At 36.7% G+C, this 23,161-nt stretch overlaps 1 protein-coding gene across 3 annotated transcripts in view; it reads left to right on the top strand.

Annotated features, from left to right (window-relative positions):
• The window catches only part of AGPS (alkylglycerone phosphate synthase), a 127,187-nt gene extending 105,419 nt beyond the window's left edge, over window positions 1-21,768 (top strand). For 2 of the 3 annotated variants that reach the window (XM_055572121.1, XM_055572123.1), the window contains exons 19-20: window positions 3,492-3,549; window positions 19,763-21,768. In XM_055572121.1, the coding sequence (XP_055428096.1) occupies window positions 3,492-3,549; window positions 19,763-19,884 (180 nt within the window). In that variant the 3' untranslated portion in view covers window positions 19,885-21,768. Of the gene's footprint in view, window positions 1-3,491; window positions 3,550-6,908; window positions 6,984-19,762 lie in introns of those variants that run through there. The other variant, XM_055572122.1, reaches the window with a different exon arrangement.
• Window positions 21,769-23,161: the final 1,393 nt, after the last annotated feature.

The raw sequence follows: 23,161 nt of genomic DNA, 5'->3' as shown, positions 1-23,161 counted from the left end.
AATTAGAAGTCTAAAATGTATATTCCCTATACATACTGTAATCAGTATTCTAAAATTAACATTCGGTGGCCTGTGATTCTTTCATTATTACTTACATAATACCTGATTAAATTAAATAAGACTATGAAAGGGAAAGTGAAGTCGCTCAGTCGTGTCTGACTCTTTTCGACTCCATGGACTGCAGCCTACCAGGCTCCTCTGTCTATGGGATTTTCCAGGCAAGAATACTGGAACGGGTTGCCATTGCCTTCTCCAGGAGATCATCCCAATCCAGGGATTGAACCCAGATTTCCCGCATTGTAGGCAACACTTGACTGTCTGAGCTACCAGGGAAGTCTGATAAAGACTATAGGGATCGTTGACATCACTCTGGCAGCCCACCCAGCTCTAGATGGTGACTGCTCTAAAGCTGCACAGTTTTAGAGGTCAGCAGCTCTAAAACTCTTAGTCGATGTTGCTATAATTTCAGTTTATATTTTAATTGATTTTAATTAAAAAATTAAAGTTATATGTCGGGCTTTGAGGTTCATTTGCTAGCAGTTTTATTACATTTCTTAAATAGCCTCAAGCTTCTGATTGTTGTCAAGCCTTCTCTTTGATAATCAAGGTTTCTCATGACAAGAATGCCTAGAGTGGAAGAAACAGACTAGAGTGTGGAGGAAGTCAGGGGAGACTGGGCTTGTTAACACCTCAGGTGTCCTAACGTCAACTCTGTATCCTGCCTGCCAAAGGTACCACCACAAGATGGCATACTGTTAGACCCAAACCACAGACAGGGTTTGGTTGGCTCTCTCTGAGGCCTCCTTTTTTAAAAACCAAAACAAAAAACAGCTTTTCTGAGGTATAACTGAAATATAGTAAACAGCCTAAAGTCAGGGAGATGGAATGGGGAGGGAGGAGGGAGGAGGGTTCAGGATGGGGAACACATGTATACCTGTGGCGGATTCATTTTGATATTTGGCAAAACTAATACAGTTATGTAAAGTTTAAAAATAAAATAAAATTAAAAAAAAAAAAAAAAAAACAGCCTAAAGTGAAGTTGCTCAGTCGTGTCCGACTCCTAGCGACCCCATGGACTGTAGCCTATCAGGCTCCTCCATCCATGGGATTTTCCAGGCAAGAGTGCTGGAGTGGATTCCCATTTCCTTCTCCAAAACAGCCTATGAAGTGTGCAGTTTCATGGGTTTCTGTGAAATCACCCCAATCAAAATAATGAGCATATCCATCATCCTCAAAAGTTCGAATCGTCTCCTATCCCTTTAGCCTTTTCAGTTCAGTTCAGTCTCTCAGTCGTGTCCGACTCTTTGCAACCCCATGAATCGCAGCACGCCAGGCCTCCCTGTCCATCACAAACTCCCGGAGTTCACTCAGACTCAAGTCCATCCAGTCAGTGATGCCATCCAGCCATCTCATCCTCTGTCGTCCCCTTCTCCTCCCGCCCCCAATCCCTCCCAGCATCAGACTCTTTTCCAATGAGTCAACTCTTCGCATGAAGTGGCCAAAGTACTGGAGTTTCAGCTTCAGCATCATTCCCTCCAAAGAAATCCCAGGGTTGATCTCCTTCAGAATGGACTGGTTGGATCTCCTTGCAGTCCAAGGGACTCTCAAGAGTCTTCTCCAACACCACAGTTCAAAAGCATCGATTCTTTGGTGCTCAACCTTCTTCACAGTCCAACTCTCACATCCATACATGACCACAGGAAAAACCATAGCCTTGAGCCTTTTAGTGTCTTTGTATTGCCCTCTGGCTACTCAGAGTCCCCTTCCCAATAGTATTAATACTATAGAAGTGAAAGTATTCTTTCTTTCCCAAGCCAGTCATTCTCTAAGTGCTCCTGGTTTCAAGTAATTATTGCTTTACTTAAAATAATTTGTTAGAAGATACAGTCTCTTAGAGTAGGGCAAACATAGGTATGATTCATTTGAAAAACCCTAAATCCTAAGTGATGAGGGTTCTTATATGTTGCTTCTCAATGAGATGTCAGTCCTGAAGGGAAGGCTTCCTCTACTGTGGCCTAACTCTGATGGTTTATACACATCCAGGTAATTCTGAGAGGTACAAGGCACTGTAGGGATTTTACCTCATATCTGCTACACATTCATGAGTAATTGAGTGTAATTCCAGTTACTATAACCCTTTTTTCACCCTGTACTTCAACCATTCTGTATTTTGCTTTAAGTCTTTATCTTTCTAACCTTCCTGCTTTATAAGGAGACTAGTTAGAGCCTAACATGTTAGGAGGATAAAACAATGGTCCACACGCTGCCGCGCCCCCCCCCCCACCCCCCACATTTAGATATCCAGAAGCCTGACAAGTTATTTGTCCCAAAGCAAGGACTTCCCAGGTGGTGCTAGTGGTAAAGAATCCGCCTGCCAATGCAGGAGACAAAGGAGGTATGGGTTCAATCCCTAGGTCGGGAAGATTCCCTGGAGGAGGACATGGCAGCCCCCTCCAGTGTTTTTGCCTGGAGAATCCCATGGAAAGAGGAGCCTGGTGGGCTACAGTCCATGGGTCTCAAAAAGTCAGAGACAGCTGAGCCACTGAGCACACCTTGACCTAACAGATGTTCTCCATCAGAGTTTTTATCATTAATCCCTGATAGTTTTGTAAGTAATCTTGAGTCTGTGTACACTGTATGATATTAGGTGAATAATTTAACCGCCTAAGCTTTGTTTTCTTTATCTGTGAAATAGGAATAAAAGTAATTATTCCATATGGCTTTAGTGAAAATAAATGAATTATTGCAGGTAAATTGCTTTTTACTTTTCTGGACATACCATAAGCAGTCAATAAATGTTTGTTGGTATCGTGAGATGTTTACTTCAGAGTAGGACCTGACTCCTTACAAAACTTTTTTAAATTGTTTTTAATCATTTAATGCTGCTGAATTTATCATTTTGCCTCTTTTTCTTTTCTAGAGTCTTAAAGTAACAATTGTAGAATTTGTGACTATTCACTAGAAAAAAACTTATAAAGCTAGGCTGCATATTTTAGTTGCTTTTTAAAATACAGTTAACCTAGTAGAAAAGACTCTTGAGAGTCCCTTGGACTGCAAGGAAATGCAACCAGTCCATTCTAAAGGAGATCAGTCCTGGGTGTTCTTTGGAAGGACTGATGCTAAAGCTGTAACTCAAATACTTTGGCCACCTCATGTGAAGAGTTGACTCATTGGAAAAGACCCTGATGCTGGGAGGGATTAGGGGCAGGAGGAGAAGAGGACGACAGAGGATGAGATGGCTGGATGGCATCACCGACTCGATGCACATGAATCTGAGTGAATTCCGGGAGTTGGTGACGGACAGGGAGGCCTGGTGTGCTGTGATTCATGGGGTTGCAAAGAGTCAGACACGACTGAGTGACTGAACTGAATAGAAAAGAAAATTAGACTTCCCGTTTATTATTTAACCCAGAACGTTTGTGCTTCCTTTGAGAGTTCAGTCTTACTCTTTCACTTCAATGTGATCTAAATTGTTTTGTTTCCAAATACAGGCAGCTGCTAGAGAAGAAATCCTCGCTAATGGAGGGAGCCTGTCACATCACCATGGAGGTATTCTTTTTTGAGGGGTAGAATTTCTAATTTTCTACTGTTTAAAATATTTGGTTTGATAAAATGCTGGGAGTATGAGGAATTTGATAACACTAGAGATCTCATCTTGGAAGTTTTTGTGTCTGTCACTGAGGTCACCTGTGTTGTGGTAGTAACCAGCTGAAGCTTGATTTGACAAGCCTGTTTGTATAACAGGAGCTGGTCATTCTTCTGAGTTCTTAGGAACTTCATGTTACCCAAGATAGCCCAGCCAGCCTGGAAGGTATTTGACCATTATAGCCAAAGTTCTTAAGGGGGAAGAAACCTGCATAACTGTTTTTCAGCCAGTATTGGAATGTAGCTGAACATCAGTTGTACCATATACTGAAGAACTGTTCTGCCACTCAAAATTCAGCAGATTAATCAAGACAGGATATGAAAAAAATCTTTTTTCAATATTTTAATTCTGTTATAGTATTCCTTTTTGATCATTATAATACTAAGTTACTAGAGAGTTGATCATATCACCAATAAAAATTATGATATGTCTGTCTGTTACTAGCAGTGTTTTTAATATATAAATTAGTGCCTAGAAAAATAGATATGTGTAGTTTTCTTAGGGAAGTGCATGAAGATAAATGACCACTGATTTGAAAAATTCAACTCCTACTCTGGATTCTCCGTATCCTTCTTTTCCTGTTTGATTTTCCATCATAGCACTTAGCATTATCTAACATTATAGTTAGCTATCTCCTTCTACTGGAAAGTAGGATCCTCAGTAGGGACTTCTGTTTCATTCCTCCCAGCACCAGAATAGTATTGGGCCCAGCCAGCTCTCCTTACATGTGTGTAAGAAGATTGAAAGAATTTTGGTAGAAAACATAGTGAGCTCTGGAGAATCTGTATTCAGCCAGGCCTGAAGAAGGTTGCTAATGTGGATGAATGAAGTAGAAAAATAGTTCCCAGCATCAATGTATCGATTTACTCTATTATATTCCCCCTACTTTTTCTTACTCTTCACAAATAAATTTCTAATGTAGCTGACTGATAAGCATTAAAGTGAATGAATTGTTCTTTCCCTTCTCTTCCTATTTATTACCTTTTGATGGAGAGTCTAATGAATGTTAGAATGATGAAAATGAAGAAGGGAAGAAACTGGATATTAGAAACCTCTTAAATGGAATTAAAAGCTTTTGACTAAAGGTCTAACCTAATTTTGGAAATGTAAACATGAGGAATTTCATAAAGGTGCTTAGATTTTTTTGTACCTTTCTTTAAAATGTTCAGAAAACTATATACAGTACTTAAATTTTTTTTTGTATTTTATTTTAGGATGCCACTATATTATTACTTGTAATTTTACATAGTATCATGAAGTAATATGTTCTTAATTCTAAATTGATTGAATAGAGGGAGGAAGCAAAATAATTTAGCTATAATTACTTATTTCAAGAAAATTTTTTTTTCCTTTCCAGAGCCAACAGTTTTGCCTTTTGGTAGATGTCAGCAGCCAACAAGTGTACTTTTTCCTTTAAGATAAACTGTAGGATCCTTGTTTGTGATAGTAAATATGAGAGAGGTATACTTCTACAAGAGGGTAAAAATAGCCAAATCTTGTACTGAATAGAAAGAAATAGAGGCTTAATTGTTAGATAATCAGGTTAGGTGAACTTATTTCCTTAATTGTGAGAGGATGGTCTCTGTTTACTCAAGTTTTACAATGCGATAAATTCTACAGAAGTTAGAAGTGACCAAATGAGCTGCAACATTGTAGAGGCCAAACCAATGTTTTTTTTCTCTCACCTATGACACTTTATGCCTTTAGGATCTATGAGGATATTCAGGTCCAGCCAGTGGTGTCTCTATATGACATGCTGAAAGCCTAATATGGTGGAACGGCTGTCAGTACTTACTCAGATACCCACTAGATGCTGAGACTTTCTTAGTAGGCTTTAACAGAACCTATGTAAACGTACTTGAAAGAAAAAGAAAATACACACAAATTTAAAATAGTAAAGACTTAAATAATTCTAGTATAAATTTATTTGAGACAGACTATTATTTGTCTAAAGCTATGGTTAATAATTTGTTTATTATTAGTTTATTATATTTATTATTAATTTATTATTGATAATCTGTTATTTAGTCAATGAACACAAATAGAAATTAATTTAAAAATAGTTGGAAAGATGTAAACGTTAACTAACCAAAAGAACATGATCATTCAATTCTTGATTCCAGAGCAAAAAATATAAATAGCTCCTGGGATATTTTTGATATCAGATATGCCTAATGCTTTTTAACATTGTTGTATCGTTATAAATATTACTTGTCCACGAGACAGTAGGATTTCAAAGAATGGTAGTCTTTCTCTTGAAGGATCTTACAGTTCCATAAAGTAAAATATAATAGCATTTCAAAACGCCGCTGATCAAAACTAGTAGGATTATGATATCATCATATTTCAACCAAGATAAGAGTCCCCCTCTTCTTTGAAAAGCACTTAGAAGGTGACTTTAATAAACATGTAAATGCTGTAGATGTTAAAACATCAAAGAGGAGGGAGATGAAATAGGGAAAGGAATTAACGTTTATAAAGCATTTGCTAGGTGCTCTGCTTGACAGTCTCTTTTAATCCTGATCAGAATGCTATGGAATAGATACTGTTCTTGTCTTTCAGATGAAGAAATACTAAGGCTCTGAATGTACAGTAGCTTACTCCAACGTATGAGCAATAATTGTTAGAATTTGAATTTGAACTCAGGGCCTCCTATGTCAGTGTCCTTGTCCTCTGACTTAAGAATCCAAAATCGTGAAAATAGGTCAAAAGCTAAAAAAATTTAAATTGAACGCCTTTGAAAAGAGGCACTTGATTTTAAGAGTATATGAGAAGAAATACTAAACATCACTGTTTCTCTTTTAAAATAAAATAATAGCTCTGTTTATTTTGACACTAGGTTTAGTTGCTTGTCCTGCTTTAGATGTTAAACCAGGAATGAATTAATATTTTAATTTCCTTACCATAAATATTATATTATTTTCTAAGTTCTTGCACATAAGTCAGTTTGACTTTCTGGTGGTTTTTATAATTCCTGACTAACGTTTCTAACGTTGTCAGTGGCAGGTAATAAAACAAATGCAGGTCAGATCATGTTACAGTAAAGCTCCTGTATAATTTATGTGCATTTTCAGGTTCTAGGTTTATAAGCCTTTATTTGTTGAAGACTCCAAGGTCAATGAAATAGTTTAATTATAGAAATTATTATCTTGAACTTGAATGTAGCAAGGTTCGATTGCATATTAATTTATTGAGAGGTTCTGCTTCATTTAAATAAGGAATATTTTATTTCTATCATATTTCTCATTTTTTTTTCATACAGTCAGAAATATGACTGTGCGGAAACAAATGCTAAACCACTTTGATTCTTCTATGGCTTAGAAAAAGAAACTAAGTAAGCCTGAACACAGAATATCTTTCACGTGTCCAGGTAAAAAGATGCTTTCCCTTTGCTACCTTGCCTTTTTTTTATACTTTTTAAACACGGGCGTGCTCCAGAGTTCAGCCCAGAGCCAGTTTCTTCCTCCGTGTTCCCCTCACTCCCTCAGTGATTACTTCAGTCTCAGGACTGAAAACACTGTCCTTATGCTGATGACTCCCAATACCAGAAGGCGTCACCAAAACCACCCTCATTAAATCACTATTTTTTTCCTTCTGGGACAACTGCAGTAGGCTCTTTACTGGTCTGTCTGCCTCTACGCCTATTGCTCTGCCGGTATTTCTCTTGCTGTCCGGGTAATCTTTTTAAAACTCATTGTTTTCTTCTTTAAAATAAAACCCAGTGTCCGTATCAGGTTCTTCAAGGGTATACATTGTGTGTTTATCTCTGTCTCTTCTTCTCTTCCTTTTCCCCTATGGCTTTCTTGCTGTTTCTCAGACCTGTCAACCCCTTCCTCTTCAAAGTCCTTTGCTGTTTGTTCCATCTCTTTCTGATGGTCTTTCTCTTGTGCCCCCTCCCCCAGATATTTGCATGGTTCACTTTCCCCATCATTTAGATCTCTGATAAAAATGTCACTTTCTTAGAGGCATCTTCCCTATTCTCTTGTAGTTTATGCGTTTCCCATTTGAGTAAGTTCAGTGGGGTTACTGACTGTATCTTGTCTGTCACTGTTCCCGAGCCCCTAGAAAAGTGACTGACTATTCTACATAGAAGTAGGTAATCAATGAATATGTTATGTGACTAGTTAAGTGTCTAAGCGCTCACAGAATTTTGGGCAGTTTTGCAGATTCTCAAACATCTGAATTTTTCATTAACATGAATGGCATTAATCTCCTTGCTAATTTAGCTTCAAATGCTTAATAAGCAGGCCTTATTTGGATATAGAGTCATGCTTAATGACAGAAAGGCTCAGTTTATTCTGTAACATTATTTCTGAGAATGTATATTAGCAGAGTCAGTTATTTAGTGGAAAAGTAGGGTAAAATAATATGCATTTCTCTATAACTGCCCAACCAGCCATTTTAGTTTCCATTCTTAGATGCATTATGTATGTAAGATTCCATTTAAACTTTGTCTTAAAGCAAATATAAGTTTGAAAGGCTTACAGACAGAGGAGAAAGAATATAGACTTCAGAATCAAATCTGTATTTGACTTTTGGCTCTGTACTTAGCTAGCTGTATCACCTTAGAGAATAAATTCTCTGAACTGCAGTTTTCTCATCTGCAAAATGGGAATAGTACCTACCTCGGATTATAAGACTTAAGTGTGATAATGTATGTAAACATCAAAGTGTCTTGCATATATAGTAGGTGCTTAAAAAACAATAAACCTTTTAAAAACATAAAAGAAGTAGACAGCACCAAATGAAACTCTGGTTTGTATACTTAAACCTCTACTGTAACCATTGAAAAAAGGGTTACAGTTTGAAAAAGACCCTTATCAAGGAGTAAGATTGAACAGTTATTTTAATGTTTTCATCTATAACCTGTGGTTAGTCTTACTCTATAGGAGGTTCTGTTACCATCTGTATGAAAGCAATAAATTTTCTTCACACTATTGGCTGCAAAATTTGCTAGAAAAATGTCTATTTTCATAAATGCTTCTGTGCTTAAAGTTCATCATCTAATTTGTACATTTCAAATATCCCATGCTATTCAGTATAGTTTCCTAGTTTCATTTCAAGCAGAAATCTTTCCATATAAATTTTAAATAGAGTGGGTTTGATTATCCTTCTAAAGTTAATAATAGAGTTCTTGAAAGATCGCTTTTTATATGTGTAGAAAAGGTTTTCCTTAATATGTATCCTGAACTTAAACCCAAGGCAGCCTCATAGTAGCATCTTTAGTCACTGACCTTCAGGCGGTGTTGTGGCATTCTCAGTAGCATTTTTGAGTTCAAGAGTAGAAGGGCTGGGGGTTGGAAGAATATTGATGCAATTTCTCTTAGAGAGTTTGGCCTGTAATTGTGATTAATAACAGTCGCTTTCCCTATCTGGAAACAGACAGGCTGGTTTGTCTGCCTACAATCATGCTGTGATAAATGGAGCTATTTTAACTCTGGTTTTGTGTATCAAAGAAAACAGATGTAGTCTGGAACTGGAGGCTATAGGAAATACAAAGCCTGCTTAACTTAATCTTCATAGCGCTTGTTTTTGTAACTGACGAGGTGGTCAGTTTAAACAACAGTGTTTATGTCAGCCATATATTTAATTTCAATTTATGACTTAAGTTTTTAAGTTGTTCATTTGCTAAAATTATACCTAAGTCCTTGTCAGGAAACAAAAAAAAATCTTGATTAAATGTAACCAGTCTTAGTTTAAATATTGATGTCTTTACCTAACCAAACTTATTTCCTATTATTCAGAGAATAATTATGGGGTAGCTGCTCATAGCAGTTTTTGTGGTCTTGACATAATCCAGTAGTGTCAGGAACTTTAAAAGTAAAGAGACTACTCAAAGTAATGAGCAAAAGATCAGCTTTGTTAAAAACCTATACTGTGAAATAAAAGACATGCAGATTGTCAAGGTGATTATCACTATTTATAGATGACATGATTGTAGAAAATGCAAAAAAAAAAAAATATACAAAAACAAAATCAGCAAGATTGCAGAATATAAGAGCCCCCACCAAGATCAGTTCCATTTTTGTATATTAACAACAGGCATATAGAAATTGCGATTTAGAATGTAGGATCATTTACATTTGCTCCAAAGAAGGCATTTAAATCTAATAAAATATGTATATGCTTATGCATAAATCTAACAATATATATACTGGATCTATGTTCTTAAAATTACAGAATGCTGATAAAAAAATGAAAGACCTAAATAAATGGGGAGATATGTTCATGGACTGGTACAACGCTGGACATGGTGTAAACATGTCAGTTCTCCCTAGAGTGATCTCCCTATTTAATACAGTTCCTATCAAAATTTTGGAAATATTTTTAGTAGATATGAAAGAGTATTCTAAAATTTATATGTTAAGGTAAAGGAAATAAGTAGATGAAAAAAGAACAGCAAGGTCATAGGAATCAAGATTTCTATATCAGATGGGACCAAACCCATCTCCTGCATTGGCAGACGGATTCTTTACCACTGAGCCACCAGGGAAACAATAACTATTATGGAAATCTTATCAGATTTCAAGACTTATAATCATCAAGACTGGTATTGGAGGAGTACTGATCCATAGAACAAAGTAGAGAACTGAGAAATAGACCCACATGAATGTGTCCGACCAGTTTTGACAAAGATATAAAGCAACCAGTGAAGGAAGTATATAGCTTTTTCAACAAATAGTGCTGGAACAATTGGATGGAAATTCATAGGTTAAAAAAAAAACCTTGACCTGAACCTCACACTTTATACTAAAATTGACTCAACATAGATAATAGACTTAAATGTAAAACATAAAATAACAAAACTTCTAGAAAAAACAAAAAGCAAGAGAAAATATTCAAAAAAAAAAAGAGAGAGAAAATATTCAAGATCTAAAGTTCGGCAAAGAGTTCTTAGACTGTTCACGAAAAGTACAGTCCATTAAAGGAAAATTTGATAAATTGGATATTGTCAAAATTAAAAATGTTTGCTCTGTGAAGGACTCTGTTAAGTGGATGAAAAGTTAGGCTTTTCATATGTGCAAACCACATATCCAGCAAAAGATCTATGTCTATAAAATATAAAGAACTCTCAAAACTCAATAGTAAAATGCAAACAATTCAGTTAGAAAATGGGCAGAAGACATGAAGAATCATTTCCCTGAAGAGGATGCACAGATGACAAATAATTACATGAATAGATGTTCAACATCAGTAACCATTGTTGTTGTTTAGTTGCTAAATCATGTCCAACTCTTTGCAACCCCATGGAATAGAGCTTGACAGGCTCCTCCTGTCTGTGGAATTTTCCAGGCAAGAGTACTAGAATGGGTTGCCATTTCCTTCTTCAGGGAATCATCCTGACCCAAGGACCAAACCCATCTCCTGCGTTGGCAGACGGATTCTTTACCACTGAGCCACCAGGGAAACAATAACTATTATGGAAATGCAAATTAAAACCTCAAGAGAAACCACTATACACTGATCAGAAAGCTAAAATTAGAAAATAGTGGCAATGTCAAATGCTGGCAAGGATGTAAAGAAACTGGATAAATCATGCATTACTGTTTGGAATGTAGGGTAGTAACATCATTACATAAAAACAGTTTGCAGTTTCTTATAAAAATCAAACTTGTAACTACCATTCAACCCAACAGTTATGCTCTTGGATGCTTATACCACAGAATTGAAAACTTAAGTTCATGCATAAACCTGTACATGTACATTTACAGCAGATTTACTCATGGTAGTCCCGAACTCGAATCAGCTCAGATGTCCTTCACGATTAAATGGCTAATCGAACTATGGTACATGTGTACCATGGAGTACGACTCAGCAGTAGGAGAAAATGAACCATAAACACATGCAGCAGCTTGGATGAATCTCCAGGAGATTACCCTGACTGAAACAAAGCCAGTCCCCCAAAATTGCATACTGTGTGATAGTGTTTCTATAACATTTTTGAAATACTGAAATTAGAGAAATAGAGAACACATTAGTGGTTTCCATGAGTTGCTGTAGGACAGGGGTGACTATAAATAGGCAACACAGGGCTCCTTGTGGGGATGGAAATGTTCTGGATCTCGACTATATTAGTGTCAATATGCTGGTTGTGATTTTGGGCTTTTGATAGCTATCAGATGAGTATACCCTTTCCAGTATCAAATCTTTATCAGATTACCATAAGATAGCAGAAGTTTGTTTTGCTCTTTCTTTCTTGTGATTTGCTTTTTCTCACAAAACTTAAAAGTTGAATGTAATATTTTTCCACTGAAGCAGTGTTGTAAATAGTGAGATTCTAAGACCAGACTGTAAAAGCCAATTTAATTTCATGATGTAGTTGAACATTTAACTACTTAACTATTTCGACCATGTCACAGTACAGACAGATTTGAGAGCTGACAAAATCTATTGTAAGAATGTATTGATCCTCACATCTTCCTCCCCATGCAAGCTACAGAGGCACAGTCCCAGGCAGAGGGCAGGGACAACATCGTGTTTGTCACCTCTTACCTTGTGCTGTATATATACCTGTAGTAGCTTCCAGCTTAAGATGTATCTTCTCAGCCACTAGGAAAGAATAGGTAGCTTGGATAATAACTATTTCTCTTTTGACCTCTAAAGGAACTCTTTCTCCCTAGCAGTTTTATGACCAAGACTCTTTTAAGTGGGCTTCCCTGGTGGTTCAGAAGGTAAAGAATCTGCCTGCGGTGCAGGAGACCTGGGTTCGATCCCTGGGTTGGGAAGATCCCCTGGAGGAGGGTATGGCAACCCACTCTAGTATTCTTGCCTGGAGAATTCCAATGGACAGAGGAACCTGGCGGGCTAGAGTCCGTGGGGTGCTAAGGGTCGGACATGACTGAGTGACTAAATACAGCACACAGCACAGTACTCTTTTAAGTATTAGATGTTTGTTAATCTCAGAATACCTCTACTATATTATTACATTGTTATAGACTCATTAGCTTTTCGTAGCTATTTTATCAGGTGATTAGCAATGAATCCTAATAGGTATTTTCAAGTGTAAGATCTGTTAAAAGTGACTTTGCTGCTGCTGCTAAGTCGCTTCAGTTGTGTCTGACTCTGTGCGACCCCAGAGATGGCAGCCCACCAGCCTCCCCTGTCCCTGGGATTCTCCAGGCAAGAACACTGGAGTGGGTTGCCATTTCCTTCTCCAATGCAGGAAGTGAAAAGTGAAAGTGAAGTCGCTCAGCTGTGTCCGACTCTTAGTGACCCCATGGACTGTGGCCCACCTGGCTCCTCCATCCATGGGATTTTCCAGGCAAGAGTGCTGGAGTGGGGTGCCATTGCCTTCTCCGAAAAGTGACTTTAGATAAAGTTAATTTTTAATAATCTGTGTTGTCTAACACAAAAACCACTAGAGTATTTGTGGCTATTTAAATTTAAATTAAAATGAAATAAAATTAAAAATTTATTTCCTCATTTGCAATAGCCACCTTTCAAGTGCTTAATATCCACGTGTGGCTAGGAGCCACTGAGGTAAGCACTGCAGATGTAGAACATTACTGTCATCACAGAAAATTATATTGAGCAGTGCTGTGAAGCTTTATTTCATATATATTTTCACACATTGGCTGGGAAAATGGCCCAAAAATATGACTTAAAATTTTTTTCAGTAGAAATTACATTCAGGTCTTTAGGAGTTAAGTTTTAAAATAAACTAGCATTTGTCATTAATGGCAGGTTTTCTGAGTATAACTTCTGTCTATTCTACCACTTTTTCCAGAATTTCTTTCAGTTTGGTGAAGTGAAAATCACTCAGTCGTGTCCGACTCTTTGTGACCCCATGGACTAAGTCCATGAAGTTCTCCAGGCCAGAATACTGGAGTTGGTAGCCTCAGTTTAGTCAGTAGCCTCAAATTTAAAACGAGGTCACCTTACAATAGCAGGAGCCATTTACTTCTAATTCAGTTGATTGTAGCAGTGAAGACATGTTTGCTTTTATGGAAATTATTTGGGCTCCTGGGAGATGAACCTTTGGAAATATATGGTCCAAAATTTCCTGACCTTGGCACTGTTGACATTTTGGCTAGATAATTCTTCGTTGTGGGGGCTGTCCTACGCATTGTAGTATGTTTAGCAGCATCCCTGGCCTCTACCCACTAGATTCTGGTAATATTGTCCAAATTACGACAACCAAAAATGTCTCTGCTGCTGCTAAGTCGCTTCAGTCGTGTCTGACTCTGTGTGACCCCATAGACGGCAGCCCACCAGGCTCCCCCGTCCCTGGGGTTCTCAAGGCAAGAACACTGGAGTGGGTTGCCATTTCCTTCTCCAATGCATGAAAGTGAAAAGTGAAAGTGAAGTCGCTCAGTCTTGTCTGACTCTTAGCGACCCCATGGACTGTGGCCCACCAGGCTCCTCTGTCCATGGGATTTTCCAGGCAAGAGTACTGGAATGGGGTGCCATTGCCTTCTCCAAAAAATGTCTCTAGATGTTGCTAAATGTCCCTTGTGTTGCAAAATTGTCTGTATTGAGAACTGTTGATACAGTCCAAAGGCTCCTAGAGATTTGAAGGAAGAGAGTGAGGTTCTGTGACATTCCTTCTCCTGTCTTAGCAGCTAACATAGAAGAACTCTTGAGTATATCTAAGAAATAATGTCAGAATATAGAGAATGCAAGGCAGATAAAACCAAAGGAAAGTAAAGAAATCCAGATTGGATATTTGCATCCCTACTCTTTATCTAAAATGGCTTATAGGTAACTGTGGTTCAATATAGTTTAACTGACTTTTTTTTTTTATTCTTACTGTGTGGATACGCTGTATTATGGAAAGTGAAAGTGTTAGTCCTTCAGTTGTGTCCAACTCTTTGCCGCCCCATGGACTGTAGCCCACCAGGCTCCTCTGTCCATGGAATTCTCCAGGTAAGAGTACTGGAGTCCCTTCTCTAGGGGATCGTTCTGACCCAGGGATCAAAGCTGCGTCTTCCACATTGCAGGCAGATTCTTCACTGTCTCAGCCACCAGAGAAGCCCTGTATTATGGAACAGGACTACAAAAATGAATAAAACATGACCCTTCAAGGAACGTGTGATGTTTCTATCCTTTTCTGCCCTTATCATGTTATTTGGTCTGCTTACTTGCTTTCTAACTGCCACTTGGTTTACATTTTGAGCTTGTCAATCCATCTTCTGGGGACACAGAGCAGAATTAACACTTGATTGTGTTCTGAAGACAGATTGAATCCAGCTCTTGTGTTCCGCTATCATCTTGGTCATTCCGATTTTCTTCCTGTTTCATAATCTCTAAAGACCTATTCAAGGATCTGTAAGATCTTAGAGCTGCTCTATAAACTGCACAGATAAAACCTTAGCATAGAGAAAAATGACATTTAAAAATATTTAATAAGAAAAGAATCTTATACCAGATTTTTTAATTGCTTTGTTAAAAGTCCATGGTATCTATGAATTTTTCATCTTGATATTAGAAGTGTCATTAGTAGTAGAAAAATAAATCAGATGACTTTAATAAAGAAATCAAACATGACTTTAAGTATCCACTAAACATTAAATCAGGGCTTCCCAGGTGGCTCAGTGGTAGAGAATCAGCCTGCTATTGCAGGAGATGCAGGTTCTGTCTTTGGGTTGGGAAGCTCCCTGGAGGAGGAAATGGTAACCCATTTCTAAATGAAGAGCCCATTTTGTCATTTTTCTTGCCTGAAAAATCCCATGGACAGAGGATCCTGGTGGGCTACAGTCCAGAGGAACTTGGTAGGCTATAGTCCATGGGGTTACAAAGAGTCAGACATGACTGAGCATAAGCATTAAATTAGAATCGTGGATAGTCATAGTCTCATCTCATGTGTCTTTAAAAGCTGGATGTTAGTATCCCTCAGTTGGAGATCTGTTACTTACTTTCAACACGTACCAAAATCCAACACATACACACACAGGAATGCCTTATAGTACAAGCAAATGGACAACTAAGTCCTCTTTTCTACCCCACATCACTCCCTCCCAAAGAAATATCCTCATCATCACATCACCAGATTCTCCAAAAAGCCGAAAGTTTCTTGGGGCCAGAGCTTCATCTGACAAGGGGTCGGTGTCCCTTTAGCACTAGTTCCTTACATAATCCTCTAGTAGATTGGTTGGATTAATGAAGTCTTATAGAAAGTCAGTGCTTAGATCACTCATACAAGCGGCTGAATCTAGAGTTTCTTTTTTAAATGCCCTATGCTGCTAAGTCGCTTCAGTCGTGTCCGACTCTGTGCGACCCCATAGACGGCAGCCCACCAGGCTCCCCCATCCCTGGGATTCTCCAGGCAAGAACACTGGATTGGGTTGCCATTTCCTTCTCCAATGACCTATAGAATAGTGTTAAAAGATGCTTAAACTAGAGCTTTCAAAATACAGTTGTTAAAATAATGGTTACGTACTTTTAACTGGCTAAATTCTGATTCTAGGCTTTGGCTTCAATAATCTTCTAAAAGTTCAGCCCATTTCATAATTTTAAACATAAGTGTATAATAGATCTTTTCAACCTTGTAATCAACTCCATAATTCAAAAGTTTTTAATTTAGCTGAAAAGAATTCTGACTAGCAGACATTAGATGTGTCCCTTTTAAGATGAGATTATTTGGTAGTTTCTGCTAATTCTTTTGTCCCTTCCAAATAATTTTTGGTGGCTAGACTGGCCACCGTGTCCACACATTCCACACACGACTCCCATTACCTGTCCCCCTTGTATACAGGTCAGTTCATTCTTTTCTGTTGATTTCCACACAAAGTGTATTCTTTCTTGGAGCTGTTAACATCCAGAGGGGACTGTTGAGCCTATGATTTCAAAGATTATCCGCAAAAGTTTCTATTTTCTCTGTTCCAAAAGTATAATTATTAATATGTGGGAAAAACACAAAATATTTATTTTATTCTGTCTGTATTTATGAGAAATTCTTAAAAAAGTGAACTCCACTCTTCATTAAGCAGAAAAAGAATTTCCTCCCATTATTTTTCTGGACTGTTTATTATTTGGCTGGCTTATGATTTTTGTATCTTTAAAAATATATTTAAGACTCTTAAATACCTGACTTGAGCACTCTGAACATTGAATATATAGAAAAAATGTGAATTGTGGAATACAGGGTCTTTTTCTTATGTTGAGAAGTGGTGGGCTTGGCTTTTTCTAGCTCACTGTTGGCTCTCAAGCTAGGTTTATACTTCTAGAGAATCAGAAGTCAAAGGGATGTATTTGAGTCAGTAGTCATGAATACCCCCACACATCAAATAATCTCAGTCTAGAAAGAGGAATAAGCTTCATGTAGTGTGAATGTACACAAGCCTTTTCATGGATAGCTATTCATTCAAGAAATGTTGAAATAGTCGTGACCATCTATTATTTGCTGTTTTCATTCATCCATTCTCCCCTTTAGTATGGCATGTTGCATAAAGGACAGAGTGTTGTTTCTACCTTTTCTGAAAATGATTCTGTAAATGTTTAAGCAGCTACTGTGTAGTTATGCACACACATGTGTTACATATGTCCAGATCAGTCTAACCAGCTAATTTCTAAAATTCCTAGCAATGAAAATAAAGACTGTCCAAATGGCATTATTATAGCTGTTGTTTAGCTCTAAAAAATGAAAGTCTTCTACTTTCAAGTGTGATCTCCCCTTTGGGATTAGGGCCTTTGATGTTTCATTGTTGTGTTTTAATTTATTAATTCATCTGAGGCAGCCAGAGAAGAAGGTTCTCTAGAATTTTATGAAGACTGTTTCCCATAATCTCTTATTATAAATGCTCCTTAAGCATTTCTGCTTAAGCTCTATTTTCCATTTGTACATTATTCCTGTAATGTAGTTGACTTAAATTGTTAAGCAAAACCAAAAAAATTTCTCATCCCTTTAATTGCATAAATTGTGATTTCTGACTTCAGTATAAATTTTCTTATCACTAACAGAAGAAGCTCACAGACCTCTGCCATCAGATCATCAGGGGATTAAATTCTTTTATCAGATATGGTTACAAGGGGCCACAGCTATGCTGCCTGTACTGCCTTTCTTTCTTTTCTACTTTCTAGTTCACTAATCAAATGTATGTTAGATTGATTATTGTAAAAGTATAAACCATAGAAAATTTGACAAGATAGATGTGTAAATTATCCTTCTGACAGAACTAATGATGCACTCCAAGCACCTTCTGTTTTCCAGCGCTTGGTGAGTGACTTCATTAAATATGCAATGGCTGTTGGGTGGCTTCTCAGATGATGGTTCAGTTCCTTGTGGAATTGCATTATTACTAGAGGTGTAAAACCAGGCAGACAAGCTAGCTGTTGGGCATCCTGCTGAGGTTCTAATGTGCTCCATCTTGTTGGAGCAGTTGTTTGCAGTCTTTTCAGGACAATTACATCCATAACCACAGGACACATTCAGTGAAACTATATTACAGATAACAGTGGAGACTGGCATTGAGTGCTTTTCACCCCACTCTCCTGAGTTGCCTCAGTGTCGGTGGCTTAAATAATGACACTTTTACTACTCACAGAGTAGGTTTGTTTTCTTTTTAATACCCTGGAGCAAATCTGGAAATAACTGATTTGTAACTTTAAGTGTTAAAATCATCCGATATTTGAGGTGAAAAGATCCTGTAGATTCTAATCCCCTTGCAGATGAGAAAACTCAGGCTGAAGCATTGTGATGAGTTGTCAGGGATAAGGACCTGGTAGGACATCTTTCAGGTGGCAGAGATTGCATGAGTAGGAATTTGTATGTTCAGCTTCTGATTTTAAAACTCTTTTAAACAGAATTTTTCTTTTGAATTTAAGATTTTTTCCTCCTGCTGTAGAGCATTTTCCCTCATCTTAATACCAGCAGTACTTTTTTATTTCCAGAAGCCAAGCAGAATATTTTGCTTTCTGAGAATGTCATGCTATTTATTATTTTAATGACAATTGATTGTTTCCTGGGAAACTAGACAGAAAAGATGGTTTGATTTGAGCTTAAAATGGTATTTAAGATTTCCAAAAGGCAGATACTATGGTGTATCACTGCAGCCTGATAAATGGGAGTGCATTTTAGAATGACAGGCTGAATGCTTTAATGAAAGAAGCTTTCCCATTTTGGCCAATTAAATCATTGTTGATGACTTAGATCATTAATGAACATTTGTGGAAAATGACCATTTGAATTCAATTATTGCAATAATACATTTGACAAGTACTGACCACAAATAATCTAGCCATAAATAAGGTTTATCCATTTTTCCACTGAGAAGTCAGCATCTTGCTTTGCCTTTTAATGCCACAGCAAGTTGATGTTTCAGAATTCTTTTCTAGATTAAGTACATATCCTTTCATACAAAAGTTCTACTTAGAAAAGATTATATTTTTCATTGAATGCCTTTTAAAATATAATTGATGCTGCTATTATATTCGTTATTCTCAGAATAAATTAGCAGGACTTAGAAAACAAGAAGGGAAACATACAGTATGTAAAATCTGATAATTACATTTAAGATGGTTTAGGTATTTGATTTATTCAGTGACTAAAAAAATTTCTAATTCTGGAAAAACAATAGGAATAAAAATAACCATTATTTGAACATGCAAATTTATTATAAAGTCACATGGAAAGAAAATGCAGATGGAAAGTTTCATAACCATATTTTTTTTCTTAAGCCCTAAGTTCAGATTTTTTCAATTTTTTAAACAATTTTGTTCTTCTCATAATATTTTATGGATATATATATATATCTTGTCATTTTTGCTCTAGTATACCCCCCGAAAAAATCATCTGGATGTGTTTTCTTTAGTTAATTTTATTTTCTCTGAAACTTTGGCATGTTTTGGTGAAGACCAGAGGTGGGTTCTTTTGAAACGCATGTTTTTCTCATTTTGTTATTTGTAAAATGGGCCATAATCTCAGTCCAAGCTTCCTCCATCTCCATTTTATAGTCTGCAGAGAAAGGAGATACTGTGGAGCACAGGCTTCCCCTGGGAATACATTGGGCTTAATGAGCTTGATAGTCTGGTGGGCTCAATAAATCAAATAAAGCAAAACATTTCTCATTTTTGAATAAAAGCATTTATCACACAGTGTTTGTTCATTCATGGTCGCAAGATTGATTGGTTTCCAGCATCGTAGTGTATATTGAAGCATTTTTGATTTTGTTTTTTCAGTGGGCAAGTTACGGAAGCAGTGGCTAAAGGAAAGTATCTCTGATGTCGGCTTTGGGATGCTGAAGTCTGTCAAGGAATATGTGGACCCCAATAACATCTTTGGAAACAGAAACCTTTTATAAATCCATTACTATTGATAAGAAAAATGTCACTTTTATTTTAAGTCTTTAACTATGGTTATACCAGTAATCAAATATATCATGGACTTTTATTTCAGCTGCATTTGTTTGTTGGTTTAAAATAAGTTTGTTTCATTCTGTAGTTTGTTTTGTTTCTGCATCTATGGATTGACAGATGGTATTCCTAAATCTCTCTCATTGTAGGTGCATTAGTTTACAGCCAACTGGCTGTCATTTCAAATTTCAGTCAGGCAGCACAAGGCTGGCTCCCAGTTGTTATTTCAGAGGAGGATGCTGCCAGCTGTTTTGTATTGATGTTTCTTCTTGGGGAACAAAGGCAGATTTTGGTGTCATCTATTGTTTCTCTAGCCCCCTTTTTAAAAGGTTTCTGGGAAGCAGCTATGTAGTGAAGGATTCCACTGAGGAGTTATATACATGTATTTTTTTTTAAGAGTGCATTACTAGTGTGAGTAGGCCATTAAGGGAGAATACCCATCAAAGAGTATAGGCAACCTCTTACTTAGGATGCCTCCAGTTCTGTAAGATGATTGGCCTACATTTTTCTTTGAAATTAGTGTCCAGTTATGAAACCTTAAATCTTTAGGATGATTTATTCTGTCAGGGGACATCTTTTGTTCTCCATATTTCTGTTTCTCCTAGGGTATGAGTTGAATTTGTATCACTGAGATAATGCATGGTTATATCCTAATTCGTTCTTTATATGTTTTATAAGGAAAGCCAATGTCTCATTCATTGTATGTGAAGAAAAAGGTTTACCATGAAAGAAATGCCTTTATTCAATTTACAGTACTGATGTTTCTCATTTCACATTCTTGTTGCTGAGATTCAGAAGAAGCTGCAACAGGAGCAGAAGAGGAAGACTCCTTACACTGAATGTCTCCAGTTCAAAGAATTTTTTGGCTAAAGAAACGCAGTCATCATTCAGCTACTGAAATATGAAAACCTCAATAGTTTTAATGAGAAAAAACTTTTTGTAAAACAATTAGCCCAAACAACATGAAAAATTTCCATATAAAAGTAAAGTTTCAATTTAGTTTTTAATAACGGTTTAATGCCTTTTTTGAATTACTGGTTTAACCTAAATTTTTAAAACAGTAGTTACTAATACACATGCCATAATAAAATGTTTGAAATATCATATTTCTTAAATAATAGAACATTAACCACATATAGCAAACATTTTTACATTCAAACATGCATATTAAAATAGTTACTTTGAATCACTGTCAAGGTTCATGATTCACATTTTGAGATGGATTCTTTTATTAATGCAATACCTAACTTTTGATAATTTTTTTAAAATTAATATTTGATCAGCTAATGTAAGTCAAAATGCAGACGATCCTTTAAAAGGACACACTGTCTGTTTATGTAGCAACAGCTCCAAAGTATTTTTGGGCAGTTTGATACCTTTTATATCTGAAGTAGCCTTAACCAGAAAAGTGAAAATCTAAAATTGACAAAGTGATATTTTAAGACTTCAAAATGATAAATAATTTTTAACAAAATTGGCCTCAAACTAATAAAATCTGTAAGCAAATAAAATTGAACTATTAGTTTAACAAAAACACAATATTTATGAGATGCTGCCTCTCTTCATTGGTGATTTATTTTTAATTATAAAATTTCCAGCAGATATTTGCTTCAAGCCCTTGATGTTTGAAATAGTTGGATACCTGATGAGGGAAGTAACACTTGCTTCTAGGGTTATAAGAATCTCAGCTTTACAAAATGCATCTATTCATGAAACTAACTTCTCTAATTGGTGATCAAAATGTAAAATTTAATACAGTACTAATATCTCACTGACGTGTATACATGTTTCTGAGTAATATTTTTACAATAAAACATAGATTCATAAGCAGATCCATTCCTTTGCACGTGATTGTTATAACATTCTTTCCCAGGGAGTTCAGGTTTCAGCAACTTCAGAATTAGGAGATGTAACACCTGAAATTGTTGGTTCACTATTCTACATGAACCTTATGGAAATTAGTGATTTATGCTTTTGTTTTTCTTCTTCCATGCATGCCTGACTCCCCAACCTTGATTCTGTAGTGATGACTACATTTTGTAGTTCTTATCGTTTCTCCAGGGATGAGTTTGAAACACATGAACACTTGTCAGTACTGTTTCATTCTGATTTAGTAAATCAGAAAGCCTTTCCCCGCTTCCACACTCCTGCTGCTGAGAGGCGCCTGAGCATATGCTTAGTGTCCACAGAGAGTTGAGTTCTTGTATACACACAGAAGCACTTAAAACCTTGCCTCCTGTTTCTGAAATATCTGAAAATGACTTCATAAAAGTTAAAGCCAGGGGATGTTGCTTATGTGAGGCTTGAATAAGTTTATTTATGTAGCCTATTTGGTTTTCAGGACTGTATAACATTGATTTGTCCTTCTAAAATTAGTCTTTTTTCTAATATTTTATTTGATGATGTCACATTTGAGTTGGCGTTTTAGTGGGAATAGGAATTGCTGCTAGTGAGAAATGGCATTGAATACTAAGGACGCAGTATGAACAAGCTTTATTGACCCTTAGAGAAATGGTTGCCTTAATGTTTGGTGCACTTTACAATGTATAAGTGAGTTTATTATACTAAGTAACATGAGCTTTTTAGTTTTAGTTAGAATTGCAAAAGCCACATGTTTATTGTGCCCAGCATTTTACCACAAAGAAAGAGGATTAAATTCTTTCCTTTGTTGAGGAATTGGGAGTTTTCTTCCTAAATAGTACTTTTACCTAAAAGCTAATTATGAAGCTGGAAGCCTTCTGGTATACATAGCTGTGTTGATGTATTTTGGAAACCAAAAATACAATGAAGGATGAGCTTCTATCAGTTTGTGTATTAAACCAGATACAGGTGGTTACAAGAAAACCTCTTTCAGAATATCCCTTTAGTAACTGCTAAGTAAGTCCTAGCTTGCATTTTTTTTAATGACTTTTGCGTGTTGGCTCCAGTGATTTTCTGCTGTCATATTCTTTTATATTTTCTACTTCCTAGCTATAGTCAATTCTGCCCTGTGGTCCTAAGCTGAAGCCTGTAACCTCAGCTGCTTCAATGGACTGAGTTTGGTTGAGCATTTATTCTATGTAAACATAGGACACAAATATTTATTATGCATCGATGCATAAACTGCACATGTGGGTGCTCGAAGCAACCAAGGTGGGATTCTGTGGAAAGCATATCTACATTTTAGGAAGCACTAAGACAGGAGTTAAAGACAGCTTTAATAACTTTTTGTTACCACTTAATCTT

This window comes from Bubalus kerabau, chromosome 3 (assembly GCF_029407905.1).
Source record: "Bubalus kerabau isolate K-KA32 ecotype Philippines breed swamp buffalo chromosome 3, PCC_UOA_SB_1v2, whole genome shotgun sequence".
Lineage (NCBI taxonomy): Eukaryota > Metazoa > Chordata > Mammalia > Artiodactyla > Bovidae > Bubalus > Bubalus kerabau.
Note: the sequence above shows the minus strand (reverse complement) of the source record. Positions and strands in the feature narration are given on the sequence as shown.